Raw genomic sequence first — 25,025 nt, 5'->3', positions numbered from 1 at the left:
TTCTTAAGCTCCTCCCTGTTAGCCTTATAATCTTCTAGATCTCTAACATTACCTAGCTCTCTGAACCTTCTGTAAGATTTTCTTTTCTTCTTGACTAGATTTATTATAGCCATTGTGCACCATGGTTCCTGTACCCTACCATAACCTCCCTGTCTCATTGGAACCTACCTATGCAGAACTCCACACAAATATCCCCTGAATATTTGCCACATTTCTTCTGTACTTTTCCCTGAGAACATCTGTTCTCAATTTAAGCTTCCAATTTCCTACCTGATAGCCTCATAATTCCCCTTACTCCAATTAAACACTTTTCTAACTTGTCTGTTCCCATCTCTCTCCAATGCTATTGTAAAGGAAATAGAGTTATGATCACTATCTCCAAAATGCTCTCCCACTGAGAGATCTGACACCTAACCAGGTTCATTACCCGATACCAAATCGAGTACAGTCTCTCCTCTAGTATGCTGATCTACATATTGTGTCAAGAAACCTTTCTGAACACACCTAACAAACTCCACCCCATCTAAACCCCTTGCTCTAGGGAGATGCCAATCGATATTTGGGAAATTAAAATCTCTCATCATGACAACTCTGTTATTATTACACCTTTCCAGGATCTGTTTCCCTATCTGCTCCTCGATATCCCTGTTACTATTGGGGGCCTATAAAAAGACCCAGTAAAGTTATTGACCCCTTCCTGTTCCTAACCTCCACCCACAGACACTCCGTAGACAATCCCTCCATGGCGTCCACCTTTTCTGCAGCCGTGACACTATCTCTGATCAACAGTTCCACGCCCCCACCTCTTTTGCCTCCCTCCCTGTCCTTTCTGAAACATCTAAAACCTGGCACTCTAAGTAACCATTCCTGTCCCTGAGCCGTCCAAGTCTCTGTAATGGCTACCACATCATAGCTGCAAGTACTGATCCATGCTCTAAGCTCATCTGCTTTGTTCACAATACTCCTTGCATTAAAATAGACACATCTCAAACTGTCGGTCTGAGCACATCCATTCTCTATCACCTGCCTATCCTCCCTCACACACTGTCTCCAAGCTTCCTCTATTTGTGAGCCAACCACCTCTTCCCCAGTCTCTTCAGTTCGGTTCCCACCCCCCAGCAATTCTAGTTTAAACTCTCCCCAGTAGCCTTAGCAAACCTCCCCGCCAGGATATCAGTCCCCCTGGGATTCAAGTGGAACTCGTCCTTAGATGGGCATCGTTGCCAGTATGGAACAGATAAAGGGAAAATTTATTTCTGTCTCACTCGATGGTTTTACTCAATGTCATAAACGATGTAGAACCTAGTGGTTTTATTAATGTCATGTCCGATGAAGGACTTGATGGTTTTACTCAATGCCATGTCCGATGTTGGACCGGATAGTTTCACCCAATACTATGTCTGTTGGAGTACCTGATGGTTTTACCCAATGCCATCTCCGATGTAGAACCTGATGGTTTTACCCAATGCCATCTCCGATGTAGAACCTGATGGTTTTACCCAATGCCATCTCCGATGTAGAACCTGATGGTTTTACTCAATGCCATCTCCGATGTAGAACCTGATGGTTTTACTCAATGCCATGTCTGATGAAGGATCTGATGGTTTTACTCAATGCCATGTCCGATGTTGGACTGAATGGTTTTACTCAGTGTCATGTCTGATGAAGGTAAGCATGCCAAGGATCTTCACCACCGACTATCTGTGTTTGTTTTTGGGTTACTGTGTACCTGCTCCCCGTTGCCTCTCTGTAGTACAACATTCTTCCATCGGAGACGATACAGGGAGGGTTTGGTGTGCTTTCTACTTTCCATGCACGGCTGTTGGCCAGCACAGAACACAGCAACATTCTGGACCGTTGGGAATCACCCGCAGGGGCTGCCTGAGCAACAATCTCAAAGGGAATCAATGACTGCTGTGAAAATTGACAAAGATGTGTCTGGTACTGGAGGACCTGAGTTTTAGGGAAAGATTGAATAGGTTTGGACTTTACTCCCCAGACTGGAGAAGATAGAGGGGAGATTTGATGGAGGTATATAAAATCATGAGGGTAAATGCAAGCAGGGTTTTTCCACAGAGGTTGGGTGGGACTACAACTGGAGGTCATGGGTTAAGGGTGAAAGGTAAAATTTTTAAGGGGAAACTTCTTTACGCAGAGGGTGATGAGAGTGTGGGACCAGCTGTTAGTGGAAGTATGATTGATTGCACCATATATATTCATTCATTCTTTAGTTTTTCTGTTTATTTATTTACTTATTTTCTCAGTGATAGCACATGGTAAACAGTCCTTCCAGTCTACTGAACCCACATGGCCCAATTACACTCGTGAACAATTGACCTGCTAACGTGCATGTCGTTGGAACGGGGAGGAAACTGGAGCACCCGGAGAAAACCTGAATGGTCATTGGAGGAACAAACCTTCTCCTTACAGACAGAGCTGGGAATTGGTCCCAGGGTGCTGGTACTGTAAGGCGTTACAGTAACCGCTAAGCCACCAGGTCGCCCTACGCCCCAAACTTGAGAAGTTTGGATAACTATACAGATGGGAGGGGTATTTCGGGATATAGCCCAGTTGTGGGGAGATGGATGATGCAGATGAAGAGTTTGGCAGGAACTCAGTAGACTGAAGGGCCTGTTTCTGTGCCGGGCTGCTCTACGACTCTAACTGGGGCTGTGATGGTAATGCCATCGTGAAAACCACCAACAACGTGTAAATAGTTTATTGCAGGTAGGTGCGGGCAGTCAGTGCGCTGGGCAGGGTCAGAGACAACCACCGACATGCAAGTTCCATTCCCAGGTTGGCTGGAGGTTGCGACACCCGTTCCCAGTCCTGGCAGTCAGGAGAACTCAGCTATGAACCTCTGGTGGAAATCCACAATCTTCTCCAGGGCAAGTGTCAGTTCCTTGATGGGAAGGGCGAAGGTCATTCTGGATGGACGAGAGAGAGACAGAGATAGACAACAGAGGGTTACACAATGCTGGAGGAACTTAATGGCTGGAGGGTTAAACTTTTGTTTTAGATTAAAGATTGAGGGCAGATAGCCAGCATAAATATTAGCTTTGAATTGAATTGACTTTATTACTTACATGCTTCATATACATGAGGAGTAAAAATCACTATAATTGCACATTTGAAAGGAGATGTAATTTAAAATAAATATTATGTTCAACAGGATAGTCGATATAACATGGAAATACAGTTGCATCAGCATGAACTAATCAGTCTGATGGCCTGGTGGAAGAAGCTGTCCCGGAACCTGTCTGTCCTGGCTTTTATGCCGTGGTACCATTTCCCGGATGGTAGCAGCTGGAACAGTTTGTGGTTGGGGTGACTCGGGTCCCCAATGATCCTTTGGGCCCTTTTTACGCACCTGTCTCTGTAAATGTCCTGAATAGTGGGAAGTTCTCATCTACAGATGCACTGGGCTGTCCACACCACTCTCTGCAGAGTCCTGCGATTAAAGGAAGTACAGTTCCCATACCAGGCAGTGATGCAGCCAGTCAGGATGCTCTCAATTGTGCCCCTGCAGAAAGCTCTTAGGATTTCAAAGCCAATACCAAGCTTCCTCAACCGTCTGAGGTGAAGGACGGTTTTTCACCACACAGCTGGTATGTAGAGACCACATGAGGTTTTCGGTGATGTTTATGCCCAGGAATTTAAAACTGTTCACCCCCTCAACCCCAGATCCATTGATATCAATAAAGGTCTCCATTCCTCCTGTAGTCTACAACTAGCTCCTTTGTTTCTGCAACATTGAGGGAGAGGTTGTTTTCGTGACATCACTGTGTCAGGGTGATGACTTCCTCTCTGTAGGCTGCCTTGTGATTATTATTTGAGATTAGGCCAATCAACGTAGTGTCGTCAGCAAATTTAATTAGCAGATTGGAGCTGTGGGTGGCGACACAGTCATGGGTATACAGATAGTAAAGGAGGGGGCTTAGTACACAGCCCTGAGGGGCTCCTGTGTTGAGGGTCAGCAGGGCAGAGGTGAGGGAGCCCACTCTTACCACCTGCCGGTGATCTGACAGGAAATTCAGGATCCAGCTGCACAAGCAGGGTGAAGGCCGAGATTGAACATGGTGAGGAGGTGGCCAGCATAAAGATTAGATTGGCTTTATTTGTCAGATTTACGTTGAAACATACGGTGAAATACGTAGTTTGTGTCAAGAAGCAGCACAATCCGAAGTTTACACTGGGGCAGTCGTAAACATCCCCATCGTCTTGGCACCCACAACTTACTAACTCTAACCGGTATGTCCATGCAATATGGGAAGAAACCATAAAGACAAGATTTAGCAGTTGCTGGGAATCCAGAGCAACACACGAAATGCTGGAGGAACTCAGCGGCTGAGGCTGCACCATTGGAAGTGAATAAACAGTCGAAGTCTCAGGTCAGGACCTTTCCTCAGGACTGGAAAGGACGAGGGAAGGTGCCAGGACACGAAGGAGGACAAGCTAGAAGGCGATAGGTGAATCCATGTGGGACGGGAAGGAAACTCACTGGTTAGTGGCGAGAACATACAAACTCCTTCCAGACGGCAGCAGGAACTGAACAGATATTCCTGTCAGTGGCGCTGTAAAGCATCACGCTAACCGCTTTCACGGCGAGAGAGCTGGCTGGTGACCGGTGGATCCAGGTGATAGGCTGGACTGGAGGGCGTGGGATGCAGGAAGTTTGAGATGTGCGTGTTTCAGAATGCCGTTGAACTGCAGATATCCAGGCAGGGGTTTATAAGGTGTCGTACACAAGGTTCAGTTCAGATTATTCCTGACTCCAACACCACACCCCACTACTGCCCTGCCCGGCCTCCCAGCAGCACCAATTGTCCCTGTTTTTCTGGACATCAGGATAACGCCATGACCCAGACAGCAGCAAACAAAGTATCTTCCATCTTCCAACATCCGAGGCCTGACTGCACACACTTGTAGCTCCCTCCGCACCGTCCCGTCACACACTCCCGGGGTCAGACACAGAGAGGAGCTGTGCTGACTGAGCTGGGAGAAATCGAGGCAAAACTACTGGATAAAGTTCGTGGAGTACTTTGGAGGTGGCTCTAAAAGTCTCTTGGACAACCGAGTGAGTGATGGCGCTGGTGTGGAAACTCGGTGTGGAGTTTTACTGCCGGTTTGGGCTGGGTTTGTTGGCGGCTGCTAACTGCGTAGCTCCCAGCTGCGGCCGCTGGCAACTCGCCAGGAAGCCGGTTCGCTCCAAAACCGGAGGCAAACGCTGTCGTTCCCCCCCCCCCCCATTGACATCGGGGCAACGTTCCTCCTCCATTGTTTTCCTGATTTTCGTCCGGTGTTGGTGCCGGAGCATCTGGAAGGACGTTTCGGCCTCTCCCGGCCTGGGTCTCTGCAAGTCCGACGGAGCCTTTCCTGGCGTCGAGCCAGCGAGGAACTGTCGACTGCAAACTTTCCCGGCCAGTTATTCGACTCGTTCCAGGACTTCTAACCGGCACCGCTGTAGGATTCTCGGACTGGAAAGAGCGCCAGCCTGCCGGACTGGTCTCCAGGGAGTCGCGGACCTTCGGGGAGTTACGCAAGGGCGGCTGCCTCCCCGGCCTCGGACAACGCCCTGTTTCGGTCGGTGAAGGTGGAACGTGGGGTGCAATGTATTTTGCGCCCTGGAATGACACTAGAAAAGTGTACGGAGGCAATGGAGGACCTTGTTGGGAAAGGTGATATTCTGGCCACCGAGAAGGAGTTCGGAAAGGCGGTGTTTTATCTGGCGAATGAAGAGCTAGTGCACCGGGCCCTAAGCAGGGGAGTCACGGTAGACAACATCTTTTTACCTATGGAGCTGGTGACGGCCCCCACGCAGCGTATCGTGCTTGGGCATGTTAAGTCTTTCATTCCAAATGAGGACTTGCTTCCCCCACTGGCCTGTTTAGGGCAAGTAAGGTCGGAGATCACTGCCATCCGACACAAATTTAAGAGACGCACCCTCCGCACCGTAATCTCTTTCCGGCGTCAGGTTTTCATGCAGCTGGAAAGGGAGGACAATGTTGAGGGCCGGTTTACTGTCCGGCACGAGGGAGTGGATTATCAGGTGTACTGGAGCTCCGAGCGCCCGCGGTGCCATGCGTGCAGGGGGGTGGGGCACTTTCGGAGGGACTGTCCTGCCGCCCGGAACCCGAGGGACCCCATTTCGGGCACCAGTGCCCCAGCTACCTCTGCCCCTGATCCTACTCCTGCACGTGCATCTGCGCCTGCATCTGACCCTGCCCCCGCCCGTGATCCTGCCCCAGCCCCTCACCCTGCCCCTACCCCTACCCCTACTCCTACGGTTGGGTCGGTCCCTGCTCCTCTCCCTGTGGTTCAGGTGGGGGACGGGGTGGAGTCTGTGCGGAGTAAGAAGGCAAAGGGGAAATCCAAACACAGTAAGAAGCGGGCCTTTGAGGCTGCAGAGCTCACGCCCATTTCGCCTGAAGTGGAGCGTGGGGCTCGGGGAGGTGCGCAAGCAGACGGGGCGATGGAAACAGAAAGCGCCGCCCCATCGGTGAAGCCTGCACCTGTGTGCTCCTCCGGTGTGAAGAGGAGAAGGGAACGTTCCCGCAAGAGGGCAGGGGATGTAGATGCGGGGGAGTCCCAGGAAGGGGTGGGAATCCGGGTAGGGGTTGGTTCTAAACCTGAGTCCCCAGATGTAGCCACCAGTCCTGGGGTAGATGGTGTGGTTGTGCAAAAAGCTTGTGATAGCCCTGTTTGCACAAATGAGGCAGCCCTGGAGGCCTCCACCCAGGACCTACAAGTCAGCGCCTCTCTGGAGGCCAGTGTACCGAATAATGTAAGAGGAGACGAGACAAAGCTCTCTCATTCTCAGCACCAGGCTGCTTGTGAATCCCTTGGACCAAAGGTGCCGTGTTCCCCTCTATGCCTGCCCCCTGGGGAGGGCGTTTTTCTGTGCACGTCGACCCCAGCAATTAATGACTTGCAGGGAGTCCCTGGGGATTGACCCTCCACTGTCGCAAATGTCGATGAGGCTGATGCGACGGTGGAGCGGGCAGGTAAGAGCGAGGTGCCCGCTGCGCGGTATGGGTCACAAGCGCAGCCATCTATTGGAACATGCGGGGAGGCCGATGGGGATTCTGTCTGCAGTGACGGGTTGGAGGGGGACTCTTTCGATAGTGAAATAATGGACATCCTCACCCCTCCTGAGAAGTCCCCATTGATACCTGTAGAGGAAATTAAGCATTTTATTCTCACCTCTGAGGGTGCCAAGCACCGGCCTCAACTAGCCTCGCTACGCTGGCCCAGCCTGCCGAGGCTGGTGAGGTCCCTGCGAGTCATCCTCGGACGAAAGGGAAAGGGAAAGAGGAATGCGGTGGCGGGAAACGACAGACGGCAATTAAAATCTTTCCTAGATGACCTAGTAAGGGACATTAGAGGGAGAAGCAGCCTCGCTCTCCCTCCCTGGTGGGTCACAGGGTGTCGCTGGTACCGCTCGAGCCCGGAAGGCAAAAAGTGACCTTGCTTTCTTTCCGGACAGTGTGGTGGAGGGCGCCTCCGCTCTCACCGAAATAGGCACAGCTGCTGAGACCTAGTGTGCTCCCGCCATGAAGCTTACCATAGCTAGTCTCAATGTAAACGGTAGCAGGGGTCCTCTTCGCAGGCATAACAATCTCTCAGCCCTCAGGGATGGGCGGTATACGGTGAGTTTCCTGCAGGAAACCCATACCATCCCTGGGGATGAGTCTGCTTGGCTCCTGGAGTGGCGGGGCGGGGTCTACATGAGCCACCTCAGCTCCATTTCTAGCGGGGTGGCGATCCTGTTGGCCCCGACCTTCCAGCCAGTAATTGAAAGAGTCCAGGACGTTGTGCCCGGCCGTCTGCTCCACCTGGTTGTGCGCCTGGATGGCGTACCATTGCATTTTATCAATGTGTATGCTCCCAGGCGCGGTGTGATGCAGACGCGCCTATTCTGCCAGCTGTCCACCCTGCTGAGCTCCATCGATCCTGGGGATTGCGTCATCCTCAGGGGAGATTTCAATTGTACCCTCGAGGCGGAGGACCGTTCGGGCCTCCAACGCGACCCAGCATCGGCAAAAAAGTTAAAGGAGCTAGTTGGCTCCTTTGACTTGGTGGACAGCTGGCGGAATCTTCACCCCAACTCTAGCGCCTTCTCGAGAAGGTCTAGAGAGGGGGGTTCCAGGATAGACGGCATTTACATCTCTCGGGCCTACGTCTCCCGCGTGTCGGCGTCCTCCATGCGGCCGGTGTCGTGCTTGGATCATCACCTTGTGTGGATGGAATTTATTCCACTGCACCCTCGGGTGGGATCCGGGTATTGGCATTTTAACAACCGGCTGCTGGAGGACAGCCGATTCCGGGATTCGTTCCGAGCTTTCTGGGTCTCCTGGAAGGAGAGGCGGAGAGAGTTCTGCTCCCTACGGCTATGGTGGGATGTGGGCAAAGCCCACATCCGGTTTTTATGTCGGGAGTACACTAGGGGGTCGACAAAGAGGCGGAGCTCTGAGGTTGAGCGGCTTGAGAGAGCGTTGCTTGACCTGGAGTCCCGCCTCGGTCCGACTGCTGGAGACCAGCAGCTGTGGCAGGAATACCAGGAGAAGAAGGACGTACTAAGGAACCTGCAGCTTCAGCAGTCCCGAGGTGCGTACGTGAGGTCACGGATCCAAATGCTGCAGGATTTGGACCGTGGCTCACCCTTCTTCTACTCGTTGGAAAGGTGGCGGGGAGTTCAAAAGCAGCTAGTGGAGTTGCTGGCTGCCGATGGCTCCTCCATCACGGACCCTGATGGAATTAACAACGAGGTCCGTTCATTCTATCGGTCCTTATTCTCGCCTGATCCGTCAAATGCGGAGGCGTGAAATGAGGTCTGGGAGGATTTGCCTAAGGTCAGCCCAGAGGACGCAGTGCGTCTGGATGCCTCCCTGACTCGGGAGGAGCTGTCCACTGCCCTTCGGCATCTCCGGAGGGGCAAGTCCCCTGGTTTGGATGGACTGAGTGTTGAGTTTTATCAGGCTTTTTGGGATGTCCTGGGGGATGATTACAGCCTTGTCCTAGGGGAGAACCTAGCCACCGGAGAAATGCCCCTCTCATGGCGAAGAGCTGTTGTGGTCCTACTGCCCAAGAAGGGAGACCTCCGCCTGCTAAAGAACTGGCGGCCGGTCTCCCTCTTGTGCACGGACTACAGGATCTTCGCCCGGGCAACGGCCAACCGTCTGGGTTCGGTAATTGGACAGGTGGTCCATCCTGACCAATCTTACACAGTCCCGGGCCGCTCCGTCCAGGACAATGTCCACCTAGTACGGGACCTGATCCACCTACTCCAGGAGACTGGGACCCCGGCAGCATTTCTTTCTCTTGACCAGGAGAAGGCTTTTGACCGGGTGGACCACAGTTTCCTGGTGGGCACCCTGCAGGCTTTTGGGCTCGGACCACACTTTGTGGCCCGAGTTCGGCTCCTGTACTCTGCCGCAGAGTGCCTAGTTAAGATTAACGGATCATTGACAGGACCTATCCACTTCCGAAGAGGAGTGCGTCAAGGGTGCCCCATGTCCGGTCAACTGTATGCGATCTGTGTCGAGCCATTCCTCGGCCGTCTTCGGCGAAGGCTGACAGGTCTGGTTCTGCGCGAACCGGACATGGGGGTCGTCCTCTCGGCCTACGCCGATGACGTACTCCTCATGATGACAGACCCCTGTGACCTGCGGAGGATGCGCGAGTGCCAAGATGTTTTCTCGGCGGCATCCTCCGCCAGGATCAACTGGGTGAAAGTTTCCGGACTCTTAGTAGGCCAGTGGCAGGTGGACTCCCTGCCGGAGGAGATGAGAGCTTTTGAGTGGAGCACCAGACGTCTTCTCTATCTGGGAGTCTACCTGAGTCCTTCTGGGGAGACCTGGCTGGCGAACTGGCAGGACCTGGAGACAAAGGTCATGGCCCGGCTAGGGCGCTGGTCAGGCCTTCTCAGGGTGCTTTCCTATCGAGGCAGGGTGGTGGTCATAAACCAGCTGGTGGCCTCCATGTTGTGGTACCGGATGGTCACCTTGGCCCCCCCCTGCCCCTTTTGTCGCAAGAATGCAGAGGAAGCTAGTGGACTTCTTCTGGGGAAACAGGAAGCACTGGGTCTCTGCAGCGGTTCTGAGTCTCCCAGAAGGAGAGGGCGGACAGTCGCTGGTGTGTGTACGCACACGACTGGCGGCTCTCCGCCTCAGGACTCTGCAGAGATTCCTGTACCCCGAGCGCCCTCCCAGGTGGCACGTGTTGGCGACTTTCTTCCTCCGGAGGGGCTGCTGTCTTGCCGAAGATATGCAGCTACCACCGGCGGGCGTCAGCCGTGCTGCTTTGCAGAGGCTGCCCGGCTTCTATCAGGACCTACTGAGAGTCTGGAACATGGTTGCCTCAGGCCGGGAATCCCCTCCTCTGGCAGAGGGCGGGGTCCTGGCCGACCCTTGCCCTGTCTCAACGGATGTCAGTGCGGCTCAGGTGTGTGGAACGACTCGGGCTGAGCTGCTCGTCGGGCCCAGGCCCCGCAGCCTTACCCGAGAGACGAATCCACACAACTTGAGCCGTCTTTCATCGACACCCACAATCCCATTCAGGGATGCAGGTAGGAGGTACCTTTATGGGCTGCTGCTCCACACCCTCCACTTCCTAGCATTTGTCCACCGTCCCGACACGCCATGGCGGTCGGTCTTTCCACCTGGAGGTGAGGGGGGTCCCCAATGGAAGTCCCTCTACAAGGGAGTCCTTCCCATGCACCTTGGGGATCTTGGCTGGAGGGTGCTGCATAAAGCGGTGCCCTGCAATAAGTTCTTTAGTCTGTACACGGATCTCCCAGCCGCGTGTCACTTCTGCGGGCTGGAGGAGACCGTGTACCATATGTACGTGGAGTGTGTGAGGCTGCAGCCCCTTTTCGCGTATTTGCGTGGGCTGCTTCTCGCCTTCTGGTTGCATTTCAGTCCCACCCTATTCATATATGGTCATCCAGTAAGGAGGGGGGCACAGAGGGATGAGGTTGTCCTTGTCAACTTGCTCCTGGGGCTGGCAAAAATTGCCATCCGTGGTTCCTGGAAAAGGGTGGCAGGATGTTCTCCCCGGGCGGACTGCCTGGCTATGTTTAGGGGGTATGTTCGTGCCCGGGTGAATATTGAAAAGGAATACGCACAGTCCACGGCGACCGTCGAGATGTTCCGGGACCGTTGGGCTCCGCGGGGTGTAAATGCCATCATTGATGAGGATGGCAATATATTGGTTTAACATGTATTGTCAGTTTGTAGTGTAGTAAATGTGTTAGTCACTGGGTTTGTAAATATTGTATAGCACCGACATTTGTAATAAAGAATTTTGTTTAAAAAAAAAAGGGGTCAGACACAGAGTGAATCTCCCTCCACACGGTCCCATCACACACTCCCGGGTTCAGACACAGATTGAAACTCCCTCCACACCGTCCTATCACACACTCCCGGGGTCAGACACAGAGTGAAGCTCCCTCCACACCGTCCCATCACACACTCCCGGGCTCAGACACAGAGTGAAGCTCCCTCCACACCGTCCCATCACACACTCCCGGGCTCAGACACAGAGTGAATCTCCCTCCACACCGTCCCATCACACACTCCTGGGGTCAGACACAGAGTGAAACTTCCTCCACACTGTCCCATCACACACTCCCGGGGTCAGATACAGAGTGAAACTCCCTCCACACGGTCCCATCACACACTCCCAGGGTCAGACACAGAGTGAAACTCCCTCCACACCATCCCATCACACACTCCTGGGGTCAGATAGAGTGAAACTCCCTCCACACCGTCCCATCACACACTCCCGGGGTCAGACACAGAGTGAAACTCCCTCCACACTGTCCCATCACACACTCCCGGGGTCAGACACAGAGTGAAACTCCCTCCAAATGGATTAGTGTTGGTGCTCCAGGAGGGATGTGTTGAAAGAAAGGGACAATTTCTCAGCAGTACGGCGGAGGTACCTGAAGTGCGCAGTGCCGTCCTTTTGACCAAATTCCTCACCAGGAGCCAACAGGTAACCCGTGTCCTGCAACAGGCGGAGGCAGTAGAAGACGTCCGGTGGTTGGCCCAAGGCCTGTGGGAACACGGGAGGTCCTGATTACAGAGCAATACGTTACACCAAGAGAAGGGTCAGGAGTTACACGGGAGTGAGGGGCTCGGGGATTACACCGGCAATAAGGAAAAGGTCAGAGGATATACCACAAAAAACCAGATGACTCATTTCAGGAGTAATGGGACAACTACTCTGCTCCCCCTTTATGGGGGGGGGGGGTGATATTTGACCATAAGACATAGGAGCTGAATTAGGCCATTTGGCCCATTGCATCTGCTCCACCATTCTATCACAGCTGATGTTTTAAAAATCACTCTCAACACCATTCTTCTGCCTTCTCCCCATAACCTTTGACCCTCTGACTCATCAAGATCCTGTCAACCTCTGCTTCAAATACAGCCGGTGACCTGTGCTCCACAGCTGTCTGTGGCAGTATACTCCACAAGTTCACCACACTCTGGCTAAAGAAATTCCTCCTCACCTCTGTTCTAAATGGACACCCCTCTTGTGGCTGTGCCCTCTGGTCCAAGACTCTCGAACCGTTGGAAACGGTCGGAGTTGGAGAGAGCACAGCCGAGAGATCCTGGAGCAGAATTGTCTCGGAGCCTGTCCATCTAAAGTGGGAGCGAGGTTGGCTCCATCTAACCGCTGGGCCATTTTGGAAGTGTCAAGTACGGGCGAGGTCAGAGCATATCACTGCGATGGGGCCTGGGTCCGAGTGCAGGGGGACAACCCGGTGCTTGGACAATCTAAACACCGGGCCAGGTGTACTGAAAAGGCAGGGTGTCGGGACCAGAGGCGAGGGTTGGGGCCCGTTTTGCTCTGCTCTCTTTGGCCCTGAGACCAAGGCCGTGGCGTGCAGTGGTTGCTCCAGGCTTAGTGTCGGTGAGCTCCGCGGTGATTTGCCCTGCTGTGTAACAAACCGAGACCAAGGCTATGGGCCTACTCTGGCTGTACGGGGCTTTGGTTTGTGGACTCAATTTCCTCCCCAGTGCTGATGTTCATTTTGTTGTTTGCATGATTTGTTTTCTCTCTCTCTCTGCATTGGGTGTTGGTCTTTTTTTTTAAATCGGGTTCTTTTGGGTGTCGTGTGGCTGCCTGCAAGCAGATGGATTCAAGGTTGTAAAATTTTTGCACAGTTTGATAGTAAATATACTGTGAACCTCCTCTGGATCCTCTCACATGCCAGCACATCCTTTCTTAGGTAAAGGGGCCCAAAACTGCTCACAATACTCTAAATGCAGTTCAGGAGCTTAAATAGGATCGCGCTGTTTCTCGTCTACTCCCTGAGTACAGACGTACAGTCTCCAGTCTCTCTTATTGAGAAACCAGACACAGTTCCCGAGGACACGTTAACCTCCCACCCCAACCCCACGTCTGCACCGGCAATGGGCATCAAACCGGGCTCCCTGGGTTCAGGCCTGAGTAACTGACATGAAAGCTGTGACACAGCACAAGAACACAGGACCCAGGAGCAGAACTTGGCCATCTGGCACACTGAATCTGATCCACCATTTCATCATGGCTGATCTAGTTTTCCACTCAGCCCCAATCCCCTGCCTTTTCCCCGTATCCTCCCATGCCCCAATCAAGAATCTATCAACCTCTGCCTAAAATTTATATTCAAGCTTGGCCTCCACAGTTTCCTGTGGCAAAGAATTCCACAGATTCACCACTCTCTGGCTAAAGAAATTCTTCATCATCTCTGTTCTAAATCATTCCCCTCTATTCTGAGGCTGTGTCCCCTGGTCTTAGGTTCCCCCACCATAAGAAACATCTTTTCCACATCCACTCTATCAAGGCCTTTCATCATTCAATAGGTCTGAAAGTGGTCACCCCTCATTCTTCTGAATTCCAGTGACTACAGGCCCAGAGCCATCAAACACTCTTCATACAACAAGCCATTCAGTCCTGGCATCATTTTCGTGAACCTCCTTTGAACCCTCTCCAGTTTCAACACATCCTTTCAAAGGACTGCTCACAAGCGAGGCCTCACCAGTACTTTACAAAGTCTCAATGTTACATCCTTGCTTTTATATTCTGTGTTGTGACTCCAATTTCAAAGCACACCACATCCCAGGAAGTCTAGGACCCCTGCGCACACATCCCCAGCACCTGGGAGTGGACGCTGGCAGGAGGCAGTGCACCAGGCCGAGGCCCTGGCCCGTATCTCTTCTTTTCTTGCCCTTTCTGTGTTGGCGTCATCCTGCTGGTGCTCAGAACTGGTGTGTGTATTATCAGTAACGAAGGCCCAAATGCAGTCGGGGTTGATTCTCCCCTACCAACAGGTTCAGCTAATTTTCAGGTTATTCAGCCCATCAAGGTGCTGCCAGCACACTGGGCAGAAAGTGCCAGGCTTCTCACATGTGTTAACGATGAGTCCTGGCACATTCCCTCAAGATAGATGCATTCTGGCTAGGTACAATCGCTCTGCCCAAGACCGCTAGAAACTGCAGAGTTGTGGACAACACAGGAACCATCCTCCCCTCCATGCATTCTGTTTATGCTTCTCCCTGCCTCAGGAGAACATCCACCCACCCTGGCTGTTCTCCCTTTCCCTCCTTCCCATCCGACACAAGTTATGAAAGCCTGAAAGCACGTCCCATTAGGCTCAAAGACTGCTTTTGTCTCACCAGGAGAGTCCAAGACCAGAGGACACAGCCACAGAACAGAGGAGCGTCCTTTCAGAAAGAAGATGAGGAGGAATTTCTTTAGCCAGACTGTGGAGGCCAAGTCGTTATGTAAATTCAAGGCAGAGGCTGATAGATTTTTGATTGGTCAGTGCACAAAGGGATACGGGGACGAGGCAGGAGACTGGGGCTGAGAGGAAAGTTTGATCAACCATGATAAAATGGCAGAGGAGACTCAATGGGTCAAATGGCCTCATTCGGCTTGACTGGTCCTCTAGTGTGACAAGACAGACTTTTGACCTCACATCTACCTCATTATGATTGTGCACCTTATTGTCTGTGTTATCCCTCTACAGTACTTATAAAAAAAATATTTCAATCCCCCCTGAGATTTTCATGTTTTATAATTTTAATTAATTAATTTACTGGCAATTAATTAAAGAAGAAAACGCTAGACAAAAATTTACAATTGAAGTAAGGAATAGGTTTCAAAGTCTAGAAATAGAATCTGTTGAAGATGATAGCAATCATGTAGAAATGAAGTTTAACTCTCTGAAGGATGCAAAGTCAGTGATTCCTAAAAAAAGAAAAAAAGGACAAAGAATAAATGGGTGATAGATGAAATCAAAAATCTAATGGAAAAAAGGAGACAGAAGAAAGCAAATCCTATAGAATACAAGTCCTTAGATAAAAAAGTTAAAAGCTTATGTCAAAAAGCCAAAGAAGAATGGTTAAACCAGGAATTAAGAAAAACATTGAAGGTCCAAGTATTTTAAAATCTGAGGTTTGTTATGCAATAAGTAAGATGATGAAAGGAAAGGCAGCAGGTCCTGATGAAAGAGTAATAGAAAAAATTATTGCCCTTGAAGATTATGAAATTGAAAAACTTACTGATTTAATCAATGACATTTATGAGACTGGAATAATACCAGAAGAGATAAAAAAAAAATCAGTATTTATCACTCTTCCTAAGAGACCTGGAGCAGTAGGACGTGATTTACCTAGGACCATAAGTTAAACGAGTCATGTCACTAAGATACTTCTAAGAATTTCGATGACAAGAGCTAAAAGTAAGATGCGAGCTGAAATAGGTAAAGAACAATGTGGTTTTGTGAAAGACAAAGGTACAAGAAATGCGATATTGATGTCAAGGATGCCATCAGAACGAGCTATTCAAGTGCAAAAAGATTTGTTTGTCTTATCGACTACACAAAAGCATTTGATAAAGTGAAGTACAATAAGTTATTTGAAATATTACAGGAAACTCTAGATCTAGATTCAAAAGGCCTCTGCCTAATCAGAAATCTGTACTGGGAACAAACTGCAGCTGTAAGAATAGACGGAGAAGTGAGTCGGTTTACGAAAATCAAAAGAGATGTTAGACAAGGGTGTGTTTTCTCACCTGATTTGTTTAATGTGTACAGTGAAACAATATTACAAAAAAAAGAGACATCTTGGGAATCAAATTTGGCAGTGAAAACATCAATAACTTCAGAAATGCAGATAACACTGTGTTAATTGCAAGTACGGAGGAAGAACGACAAAACTTAATTGATATAGTTGAAGAAAGTGCAAAAATGGGTCTATCTATCAATTGCAAAAAGACAGAATGTATGGTGATATTCAAAAAGAAGGAGAATCCTATCTACAGGCTGAAAATAAATGGGGAAGACATAAAACAAGTACAGAACTTTTGCTACTTAGGAAACTGGGTGACATCAGATGGCAGGTGCAACATGGACATCAAAAGAAGAATAGGGATGGCAAAAGACACCTTTACGGGAATGAAGAGTATACTGACCAACACTAAACTAGGCATGACAACCAGCCTCAGAGCACTGAAATGTTACATTTATCCAGTTATGTTATATGGAAACAGGAGTGTGAGGGCCATGGCAGTCAAAGCTCAATCTGGGCATGGCACCTGACGATGATGACGATGATGATGATGATTGTTTTACAACATTGAATCATGGTGGATTTAACTTGGCTCTGTTGACACTGATCAACGAAAAAGTCTCTTCATGTCAAAGTGAAAACAAATTTCTACAAATTGGTCTAAATTTATTACAGTATTTTGTGTTTAATAACTGAATGCATAACTACTCATCCCTTTCAAGTCAGTATTTAGTAGATGCACCTTTGGCGTTAATTACAGATTTGAGTCTGTGTGGATAGGTTTCTACCAGCTTTCAAATCTGGGCACTGCAATTTTCCCCCATTCTTCTTTATAAAACTGCTCAAGTTCTATCAGATTTCATGAGGATCACGACTGAACAGCCTTTTCCAAGTTCAGCCACAAATTCTCAATTGGATTGAGGATTAGACTCTGACTTGGCCACTCAAGGACATTAACTTTGTTGTTTTTAAGTCATTCCTGTGTAGCTTTGGCTTTATGCTTGGGGTCATTGTCTTTCTGGAAAACAAATCTTCTTCCAAGTCTCAGTTCTCTTGCAGATTGCATCAGGTTTTCCTCCAGGATTTGCCTGTATTTTGCTGCATTCATTTTACCCTCTAACTTCACAAGCCTTCCAGGGCCTGCTGCAGTGAAGCAACCCCACAGCATGATGCAGCCACCACCATGCTTCGCGGTAGGGATGGTGTATTTTTGATGATCATAGAAACCTACAGCATATAACAACCACACCTCTCACTTCTGACGTTCCCCTTGTACCTACTTCCAAGCACCTTAAATCTATGCCCCCTCATGTTAGTCATTTCAGGCCTGGGAAAAAGCCTCTGGCTATCCACACGATCAATTCCTCTCATCATCTTATACACATCTATCAGGTCACTTCTCAACCTCCATCATTCCAAGGAGAAAAGCCAAGTTCACTCAACCTATTCTCATAAGGCATGCTCCTAATCCAGGCAACATCTTTGTAAATCTCTTCTGTACTCTTTTCATAGTATCCACATCCTTCCTGTAGTGAGGTGACCAGAATTGAACATAGTACTCCAAGTGGGGACTAACCAAGATCTTATATAGCTATAACATTAGCTCACAGCTCTTGAACTCAATCCCACGATTGATGAAGGCCAATGCACCATATGCCGCCTTAACCACACAGTCAACCTGTGCAGCAGCTTTGAGTGTCCTATGGACACGGACCCCAAGATCTCTCAGATCTTCCACACCTGCCAAGGGTCTTACCATTAATATTATATTCTGTCTTCAAATTTGACCTACCGAAATGAACCACTTCACACTTAATCTGGGTTAAACTCCATCTGCCACTTCTCAGCTCAGTTCTGCATCCTATCAATCTCCCACTGTAACCTTTGACAACCCCCTCCCAGACTATCCACAACACCCCCAACCTTTGTGTCATCACTAAACCCACTAACCCACCCTTCTAACGTCCTCATCCAGGTCATGTGATATGCGGTGTTTGGCTTACGCCAAACATAGCGTTTAGTCTGATAGCCAAAAACCTCAATTTTGGTTTCTTCAGACCATAGACCATTCTTCCAGCTGACTTCAGAGAGGTTCCATCTCAGTTTATTTTCCCCCAAAAGTGACTTCCTCTTTGCCACTCTCCCATAAAGCTGCAACTGATGAAGCACCCAGGTTGTATGCACAGTCTCTCCCGTCTCAGCCACTGAAGCTTGTAACTCCTCCAGAGTTGTCACAGGTCTCTTGGTGGCCTCACTCACTAATCTCCTTCTTGCATGGTCACTCAGTTTTTGAGGATGGCCTGCTGTAGGCAGATTTACAGCTTCTTTCCATTTCTTCATGATAGACTTAACTGTGGTCTTGTATCCGACTTGTACTTTTCAATAACCTTTTTGCGAAATTGCTTGGAGTGTTCTTTTGTCTTCATGTGTAGTTTTTGCCAGGATGCTGACTCACCAGCAGTTGGACCTTCCAAATACAGATGTATTTCAAAGGTTTCAAAGGTACAATTTAATGTCAGAGAAATGTATACAATATACATCCTGAAATGCTTTTTCTTTGCAACCATCCACAAAAACAGAGTGCCCCAAGGAATGAATGACAGTTAAATGTTAGAACCCCAAAGTCCCCCCCAGTTCCCCCCTCCCGCGCGTCCTTAAGCAACAATTCCCCCCTCTCCCCTCCAGCAAAAAATGCATCGGCACTGCCAACAAGCACTCAACCATAAGCAACGCAATAGTAAAGACACAGACTTGCAGTTACCCCAAAGACTTCACGTTTCACCCGGCATTCGACATACCGCAGGCCCTCTCTGTCTCCCTCCCTGATAAAGGAGAAAGAGATGTCTCCATCTTCCCAGTGAGCGGGGAGACATAATAAACAACTCGCTTGTTTACGATGTTGGAAGTCTGTTACGTCACTTTTTTTTAGCTCTGTGCCTGAAGATCGCAAAGATCCCGGGTCCCCAGGCACACAGCAGATATCCAGACTACCCCGACGACACGCGGGTCTCCTGTTGTGACACCGACCCTCGATCCGCCCATCTCCTGAGCCCCGATCCTAGTCTGCTGAATTCGAGCCGGACTCTGATTCGAGCCGGCCACTTATGGAACCCCGAGAGCGGGTCCCATTCCTGCAAAGAACCGTAGTCAGTGTGCAACTTCAGGTCAAAAGAACCCGGAAGGGGGAAAATAGAGCTATTAAAGATGGAAATAGAGCTGTTTCCGAAGATGCGAGCAAAGGAGTCACCGTTTAGCGCCATTAACCCTACTAAGCTCCACCTTCAATTTTTACTATTCAACTGAAACACCTTGACTGTACACAGGTCCCCAAAAGCAGATCTCCATTTCACCAATTATGCGCCTTCTAAAACTAATTGGCTGTACCACTGATGAGCTAGTGTGTCACATTAAAGAGGGACGGGTGAATACTTATGCAATCATTTATTTTGTGTTGTATATTTGTAATTAATTTAGATCACTTTGTAGAAATCTGTTTTCACTTTGACACAAGAGTTTTTTTCTGTTGATCAGTGTCAAAAAAAATCCCTGCCAAAGGGTTTTGGCCTGAATCGCCAACTGTACTTTTTTCCCCTAGATGCTGCCTGGCCTGCTGAGTTTCTCCAGCATTTTGTGTGCCCTGCTGGGATTTCCAGCATCTGCAGATTTTCCCTTGTTTCCAAATTAAGTCCACTGTGATTCAATGTTATAAAACAATAAAACATGAAAACTTCCCGGGGGGCATGGAAATACCTCTTATTGTCATTGTATCTGTTACTCTGTTACTGTTTTACCTAGTACTACCCCAATGCGCCGTTGCAGTGACGGAATGGATGGCATACAAAGCAGGGTCTGTACTCTACTTTGGTATGTGTGGACAGCTCATCAGGGAGAAGGAAAACTCTAATCTGAAACCTCCACTGCCTGGCGGCTTTACCATCCATGGAGACACCTCCGAGGCAAACTGGAGCTGTCGTCCCCCAGGCTGGTTGGCAACCCAGGCGACGTCGTTGGAAGCAATCTGTATCCGTCCCTGCCGTTCTTTGGACTTATTATCGCGTGGACAGGGAAAGCCCGCTGCATGCTCCCCATATTGGATTGCTTAGGTATACAACGCATTTATTTCATTGCGAGAAACCCCGTGGATTTGTCCTGCCGGCTCAGCATTCCCTGACTCGAACCCCAACTATACACGGGACAATTTACAATGACCAATGAACCTACTATCCGGTACGCTTTTGGACTGTGGGAGGTAAGCAGAACACCGGGTGAAAACCAACGCATTCCACGGAGAGGGGTTACAGATGACGAAGGGTTTGAACTCCGAAGCCTGTCGCGCTCGCCATTACAGTACCGTGGTGTCCCAGACAGCTACAGCGTAGCATCCATGGCGACCCCGATCAACGGGGGGCCTCGGTAACTATGACACCAAGCAACCGATTTAGCAATTTACATACCAACCGAATCTCGCTACCGCTGCTGAGCTCAGCTCATTCCCACACCCGTCCCCCACCTAGGTCCCTCCCAGCCCCCTGGCCCCTGCTCAGATCAGGAGCGGGAGACCGTCCAGCCTGCCCCAGACACTGGTGACGTGAGACGTACCGCGGACACTTCTCTGGCTCTGGCTGGGAGCTCGATCCTCGGGAAGGCGTAAATGCCGCTGCGGATGGGGGCACAGTGCATGCCCGGGACGCGGTTCAGCATTTCTTCCGTCAGCTGGGATTTAGCGGCCAATTTCCCCACAGACTCCTGCTTCTCCTTTCAAAGTTAAATGTGGAAAGTCCTGCGAATAACTCAGTGAGCCATCATAATACTTCATTTCATTTTCAACATTCCCCTTCGCATTCCAACCATCTGATCCATCTACCTTAACATCCCACCAAATACATCACTCAATTTAAATATCCACCTTAATCTAAAACCTCGCCCTCACTGATCCATACACCTTAACATCCCAACTTTTCAGTTCATTTTAATTTAGCAATTCACCTGAAAATCCCACCAGCAATCAGCATAAAGTTCATTGTCACTGACATATGTAACATTATTTTTCTGCTTTGTGACAGTAGTACAGTTTGAAACTACAAAATTGCAAAAAGAAAAACTGGTGGGTAAATGAACACTGTGGTCGTACTGGCGGCGGGAGCGCCGAGGTGGCATTCCGCTCAGTAATGTAATGGCGAAGGGGAAGAGGCGGTTCCTGAACTGTTGAGCGTGGGGTTTCGGGCTCCTGAGGCTGGTAACGAGAAGCGTTCCATGCTCCGATCCCTCCTTTACAACAAATCCACCTTAACATTTCATTATAACACCGGATTCGTAGGATTTAACAGCAGTCTAACTTCACGGAGTGACACAGCACATTAACTCTATTGCCCATTGCTTTACCTGTTTAGCGAAAGAGCGCGAATTTACACCGAGCACCTACGCTCCATTCCTCCAGCATTGTGTGTGTGTGTGTGTGTGTGAGAGAGAGAGAGAGAGAGAGAGAGACAGACAGACAGACAGACAGACAGAGACAGACATGCACCACCCAGCGACCCACATATTCAGTCCTCGCCGATGTGTGAGTGAGGGCCTCCGTCAGTCAGAGCTGACCATGGATGTTGTGTCCCAGCTGTCTAGATACGCAAGCCTGGGCAGTACGATACGGAGAGCAAGCTGTTGCCCATGCAGCTGGCTCCCCCTCTCCACGCAACTGATGAACCCCAAAAAAAGGGCAAAAACCGATATAGTTTGGTACCATCAGACCATAAGATATAGGAGCAGAAGCAGGACATTCGGCCCATCGAGTCTGTTCTGCCATTCAATCATGGGCTGATCCAATTCTTCCAGTCAACCCCACTCATGGCAACAAATTCCACAGATTTACCATCCTCTGACTAAAGTAATTTCTCTCATCTCTGACCTAAATGAACGTCCTTCAATCCTGAAGTCGTGCCCTCTTGTCCTAGAATCCCCTACCATGGGAAATAACTTTGCCATATCCAATCTGTTCAGTCCTTTCAACATTCGAGATGTTTCTATGAGATCCCCCCTGATTCTCCTGAACTCCAGGGAATACAGCCCAAGAGCTGCCAGACGTTCCTCATACAGTAACCCTTTCATTCCTGGAATCATTCTCATGAATCTTCTCTGAAACCTCTCCAATGTCAGTATATCCTTTCTAAAATAATAAGCCCAAAACTGCATACAATACTACAAGTGTGGTCTTACGAGTGCCTTATGGAGCCTCAACATCACATCCCTGCTCTTATATTCTATACCCCTAGAAATTAATGCTAACATTGCATTCAACTTCTTCACAATGGACTCAACCTGGAGGTTAACCTTCAGGGTATCTAGCACAAGGACTTCCAAGTTCCTTTGCATCTCTGCATTTTGAATTCTCTCTCCATCTAAATAATAGCCTGCCCGTTTATTTCTTCCACCAAGATGCATGACCATACACTTTGCAACATTGTATTTCATTTGCCACTTCTTTGCCCATTCCCCTAAACTATCAAAGTCTCTCTGCAGGCTCTCTGTTTCCTCAACACTACCCGCTCCTCCACCTATCTTTGTATTATTGGCAAATGTAGCCACAAATCAATTAATCCCACAGTCCAAATCATTGACATACATCGTAAAAAGCAGTGGTCCAAACACCGGCCCCTGTGGAAATCCACTGGTAACCAGCTGCCACCCAGAATAGGATCCCTTTATTCCCACGCCCTGTTTTCTGCCGATCAGCCAATGCTCCACCCATGCTAGTAACTCTCCTGTAATTCCATGGGCTCTCATCTTGCTAAGCAGCCTCATGTGCAGCACCTTGTCAAAGGCCTTCTGAAAATCCAAGTACACCATGTCTAGTGCATCTCCTTTGTCTACCCTGCTTGTAATTTCCTCAAAAAGATTGCAGTAGGATAGTCAGGCAGGGTTTTCCTTTCAGGAAACCATTCTGGCTTTGGCCTGTCTTGTCATATGCCTCCAGGCATTCCGTAATCTCATCCCTAACTATCAATTCCAACAACTCCTGTCAGTAGAAACAGTTCTGTTGGGTTTAGTAGCTAAACCACACGTGAAGGCCAGGACCTGGACTTGGTTGTCAGAGACTATTTGAGGCACACACCATTGGGAGCATGTAATAGGTAGTGAGAGTTTGTCCCCATTACCATCCCCGGCTGTAACAACCTTAAGGATCCCTAGCCTAACCAGGGGAAAATTTACAATCACCAATTGACCTACTAACTGGTATGTCTTTGGACTGTGGGAGGAAACCAGAGCACCCGGAGGAAACCCACGCAGTCACAGGGTGCATACCGGCATGCATTTACAGGGTAAAGAGCTTTATAAACAGTGGTCAAGGTGTTGGGCAGTGAATGAGGTGATAGTTAGAGGTGGGTGCGGTGGGCAGCTAAGTAGAATGGTTGATCAGATTAACTGCCTGTGGGAAGAAACCTTTATGATGGCATGAAGTCTTTGTTTTAATATCCCAAAAACACATTTTAAAAGAGAGATTTAGGAAAAGACAGATTGCTGGGTTGTAATGTCTGCAATGATTTTTCCTGCCTGCTTATTTATCCTGCACACATATAGGCAGAAGCGAGTAGTTTAGTAAGGGGTTTGATCATGAGTTGAGTTAGTCTGGCTGAACGTGGTGGGCCAGTGGCCTAACCCTGTGCTGCACTCTTCCCGGTTTCATATGTGGACTCTTCTCTCTCTTGGATTGTCGGACTCACAGCCTGGAAGAGCGGGTACGAGGGGTCTCCAGGATCAGGTGGGTTGGCGGCCACCTCCATGGCGATCTGTGCCGGCAGGGAGCACGAGACAAATGTGGCCACCATGCTCCTGAAGTGAGACAGCACGGTGGGGTCCACATTCAGCACCTCCATGTAACAGCCCTGCACACCAGACCTGTCAGTGACAGAGAGAGGGGGAAGCTGATTAACATCACACCTTATCCCTGATCAAAGCACGTCACAATATGATAGAGTGGTGAACAAGTCACATGACATACATGCCTTTCTGAGTCAAAGGAATGAGGTCCAAAGTCAGGAAATTATGTTGCAGCTTTAAAACCTCTGATAGGCCATAGCTAGAGTATTGCATGTTGTTCTGGTCACTCTGTGATGGAAAGGATGTTGACACTTTGGAGAGGGTGCTGAACAGGTTCACCAGGATGCTACCTGCATTAGAGGGCATGTGCTATACCGAGAGCTTGGACAAACTCGGGTCATTTTCACTGGAGGCTGAGGGAATATCTGATGGAAGTGTATATGACTATGAAAAGCATAGAGAGAATGGACAGACAGTATCTTCTCCCCAGGGCTGAAATGACTCAGGCCAGAGGGCATGCATTGAAGGTCAGGAGGTTTCAGAGAAGGAGATGTGCAGGGCAAGTCTGTTTACACAGATTGGTGAGCTTCTGGGGTGGAGTTGGACACAGGTACATCAGGAATTTCTAAAAGGCATTAGACAGGCACAAGAATATGAGGAAAATGGAAAAAAGGCATGGGCAGTGTGCAGGCAGAAGAGATGATTAGCCATTTCATTCCTGATTTAAGTGGTTAGGTACAAAGTGGTCAGCTGAACAGACGGCTCCTGTCCTGTACTGGGTGAAGATCTATTATCTCCCATAAGCCTGGGCCAACGTTACAGTCAGGTTTATATATATCTGCACAAGTCCATGAGGGTACTGGTGCAATGAAAAAACTTATATGCAGCAGCATTAGAGGCACAGAGCATCAGATAATCAGCATAATCACAGGAACAGAGTGTCAGATAATCAGCATCATCACAGGAACAGAGCGTCAGATAATCAGCATAATCACAGGAACAGAGCGTCAGATAATCAGCATCATCACAGGAACAGAGCGTCAGATAATCAGCATCATCATAGGAACAGAGCGTCAGATAATCAGCATCATCACAGGAACAGAGCGTCAGATAATCAGCATCATCACAGGAACAGAGCGTCAGATAATC

General features: G+C 49.3%; 1 protein-coding gene across 2 annotated transcripts in view; it reads right to left on the bottom strand.

Moving 5' to 3' along the window:
• Nucleotides 1-2,241: 2,241 nt before the first annotated feature.
• LOC140195636 (alanine aminotransferase 2-like) overlaps nucleotides 2,242-25,025 on the bottom strand; it is a 69,143-nt gene continuing 46,359 nt past the window's right edge. The window contains exons 8-11 of one of the 2 annotated variants that reach the window (XM_072254314.1): nucleotides 23,780-23,954; nucleotides 20,664-20,819; nucleotides 11,945-12,057; nucleotides 2,242-2,927 (exon numbers count right to left, since the gene is read on the bottom strand). In XM_072254314.1, coding sequence (XP_072110415.1) covers nucleotides 2,837-2,927; nucleotides 11,945-12,057; nucleotides 20,664-20,819; nucleotides 23,780-23,954 — 535 coding nt within the window. In that variant the 3' untranslated portion in view covers nucleotides 2,242-2,836. The remainder of the gene's footprint in view (nucleotides 2,928-11,944; nucleotides 12,058-20,663; nucleotides 20,820-23,779; nucleotides 23,955-25,025) is intronic. The other variant, XM_072254315.1, reaches the window with a different exon arrangement.

Source organism: Mobula birostris, chromosome 3 (genome assembly GCF_030028105.1).
Source record: "Mobula birostris isolate sMobBir1 chromosome 3, sMobBir1.hap1, whole genome shotgun sequence".
Lineage (NCBI taxonomy): Eukaryota > Metazoa > Chordata > Chondrichthyes > Myliobatiformes > Myliobatidae > Mobula > Mobula birostris.
The sequence above is the reverse complement of the archived record's forward strand: the minus strand, read 5'-3'. Positions and strand labels throughout refer to the sequence as shown.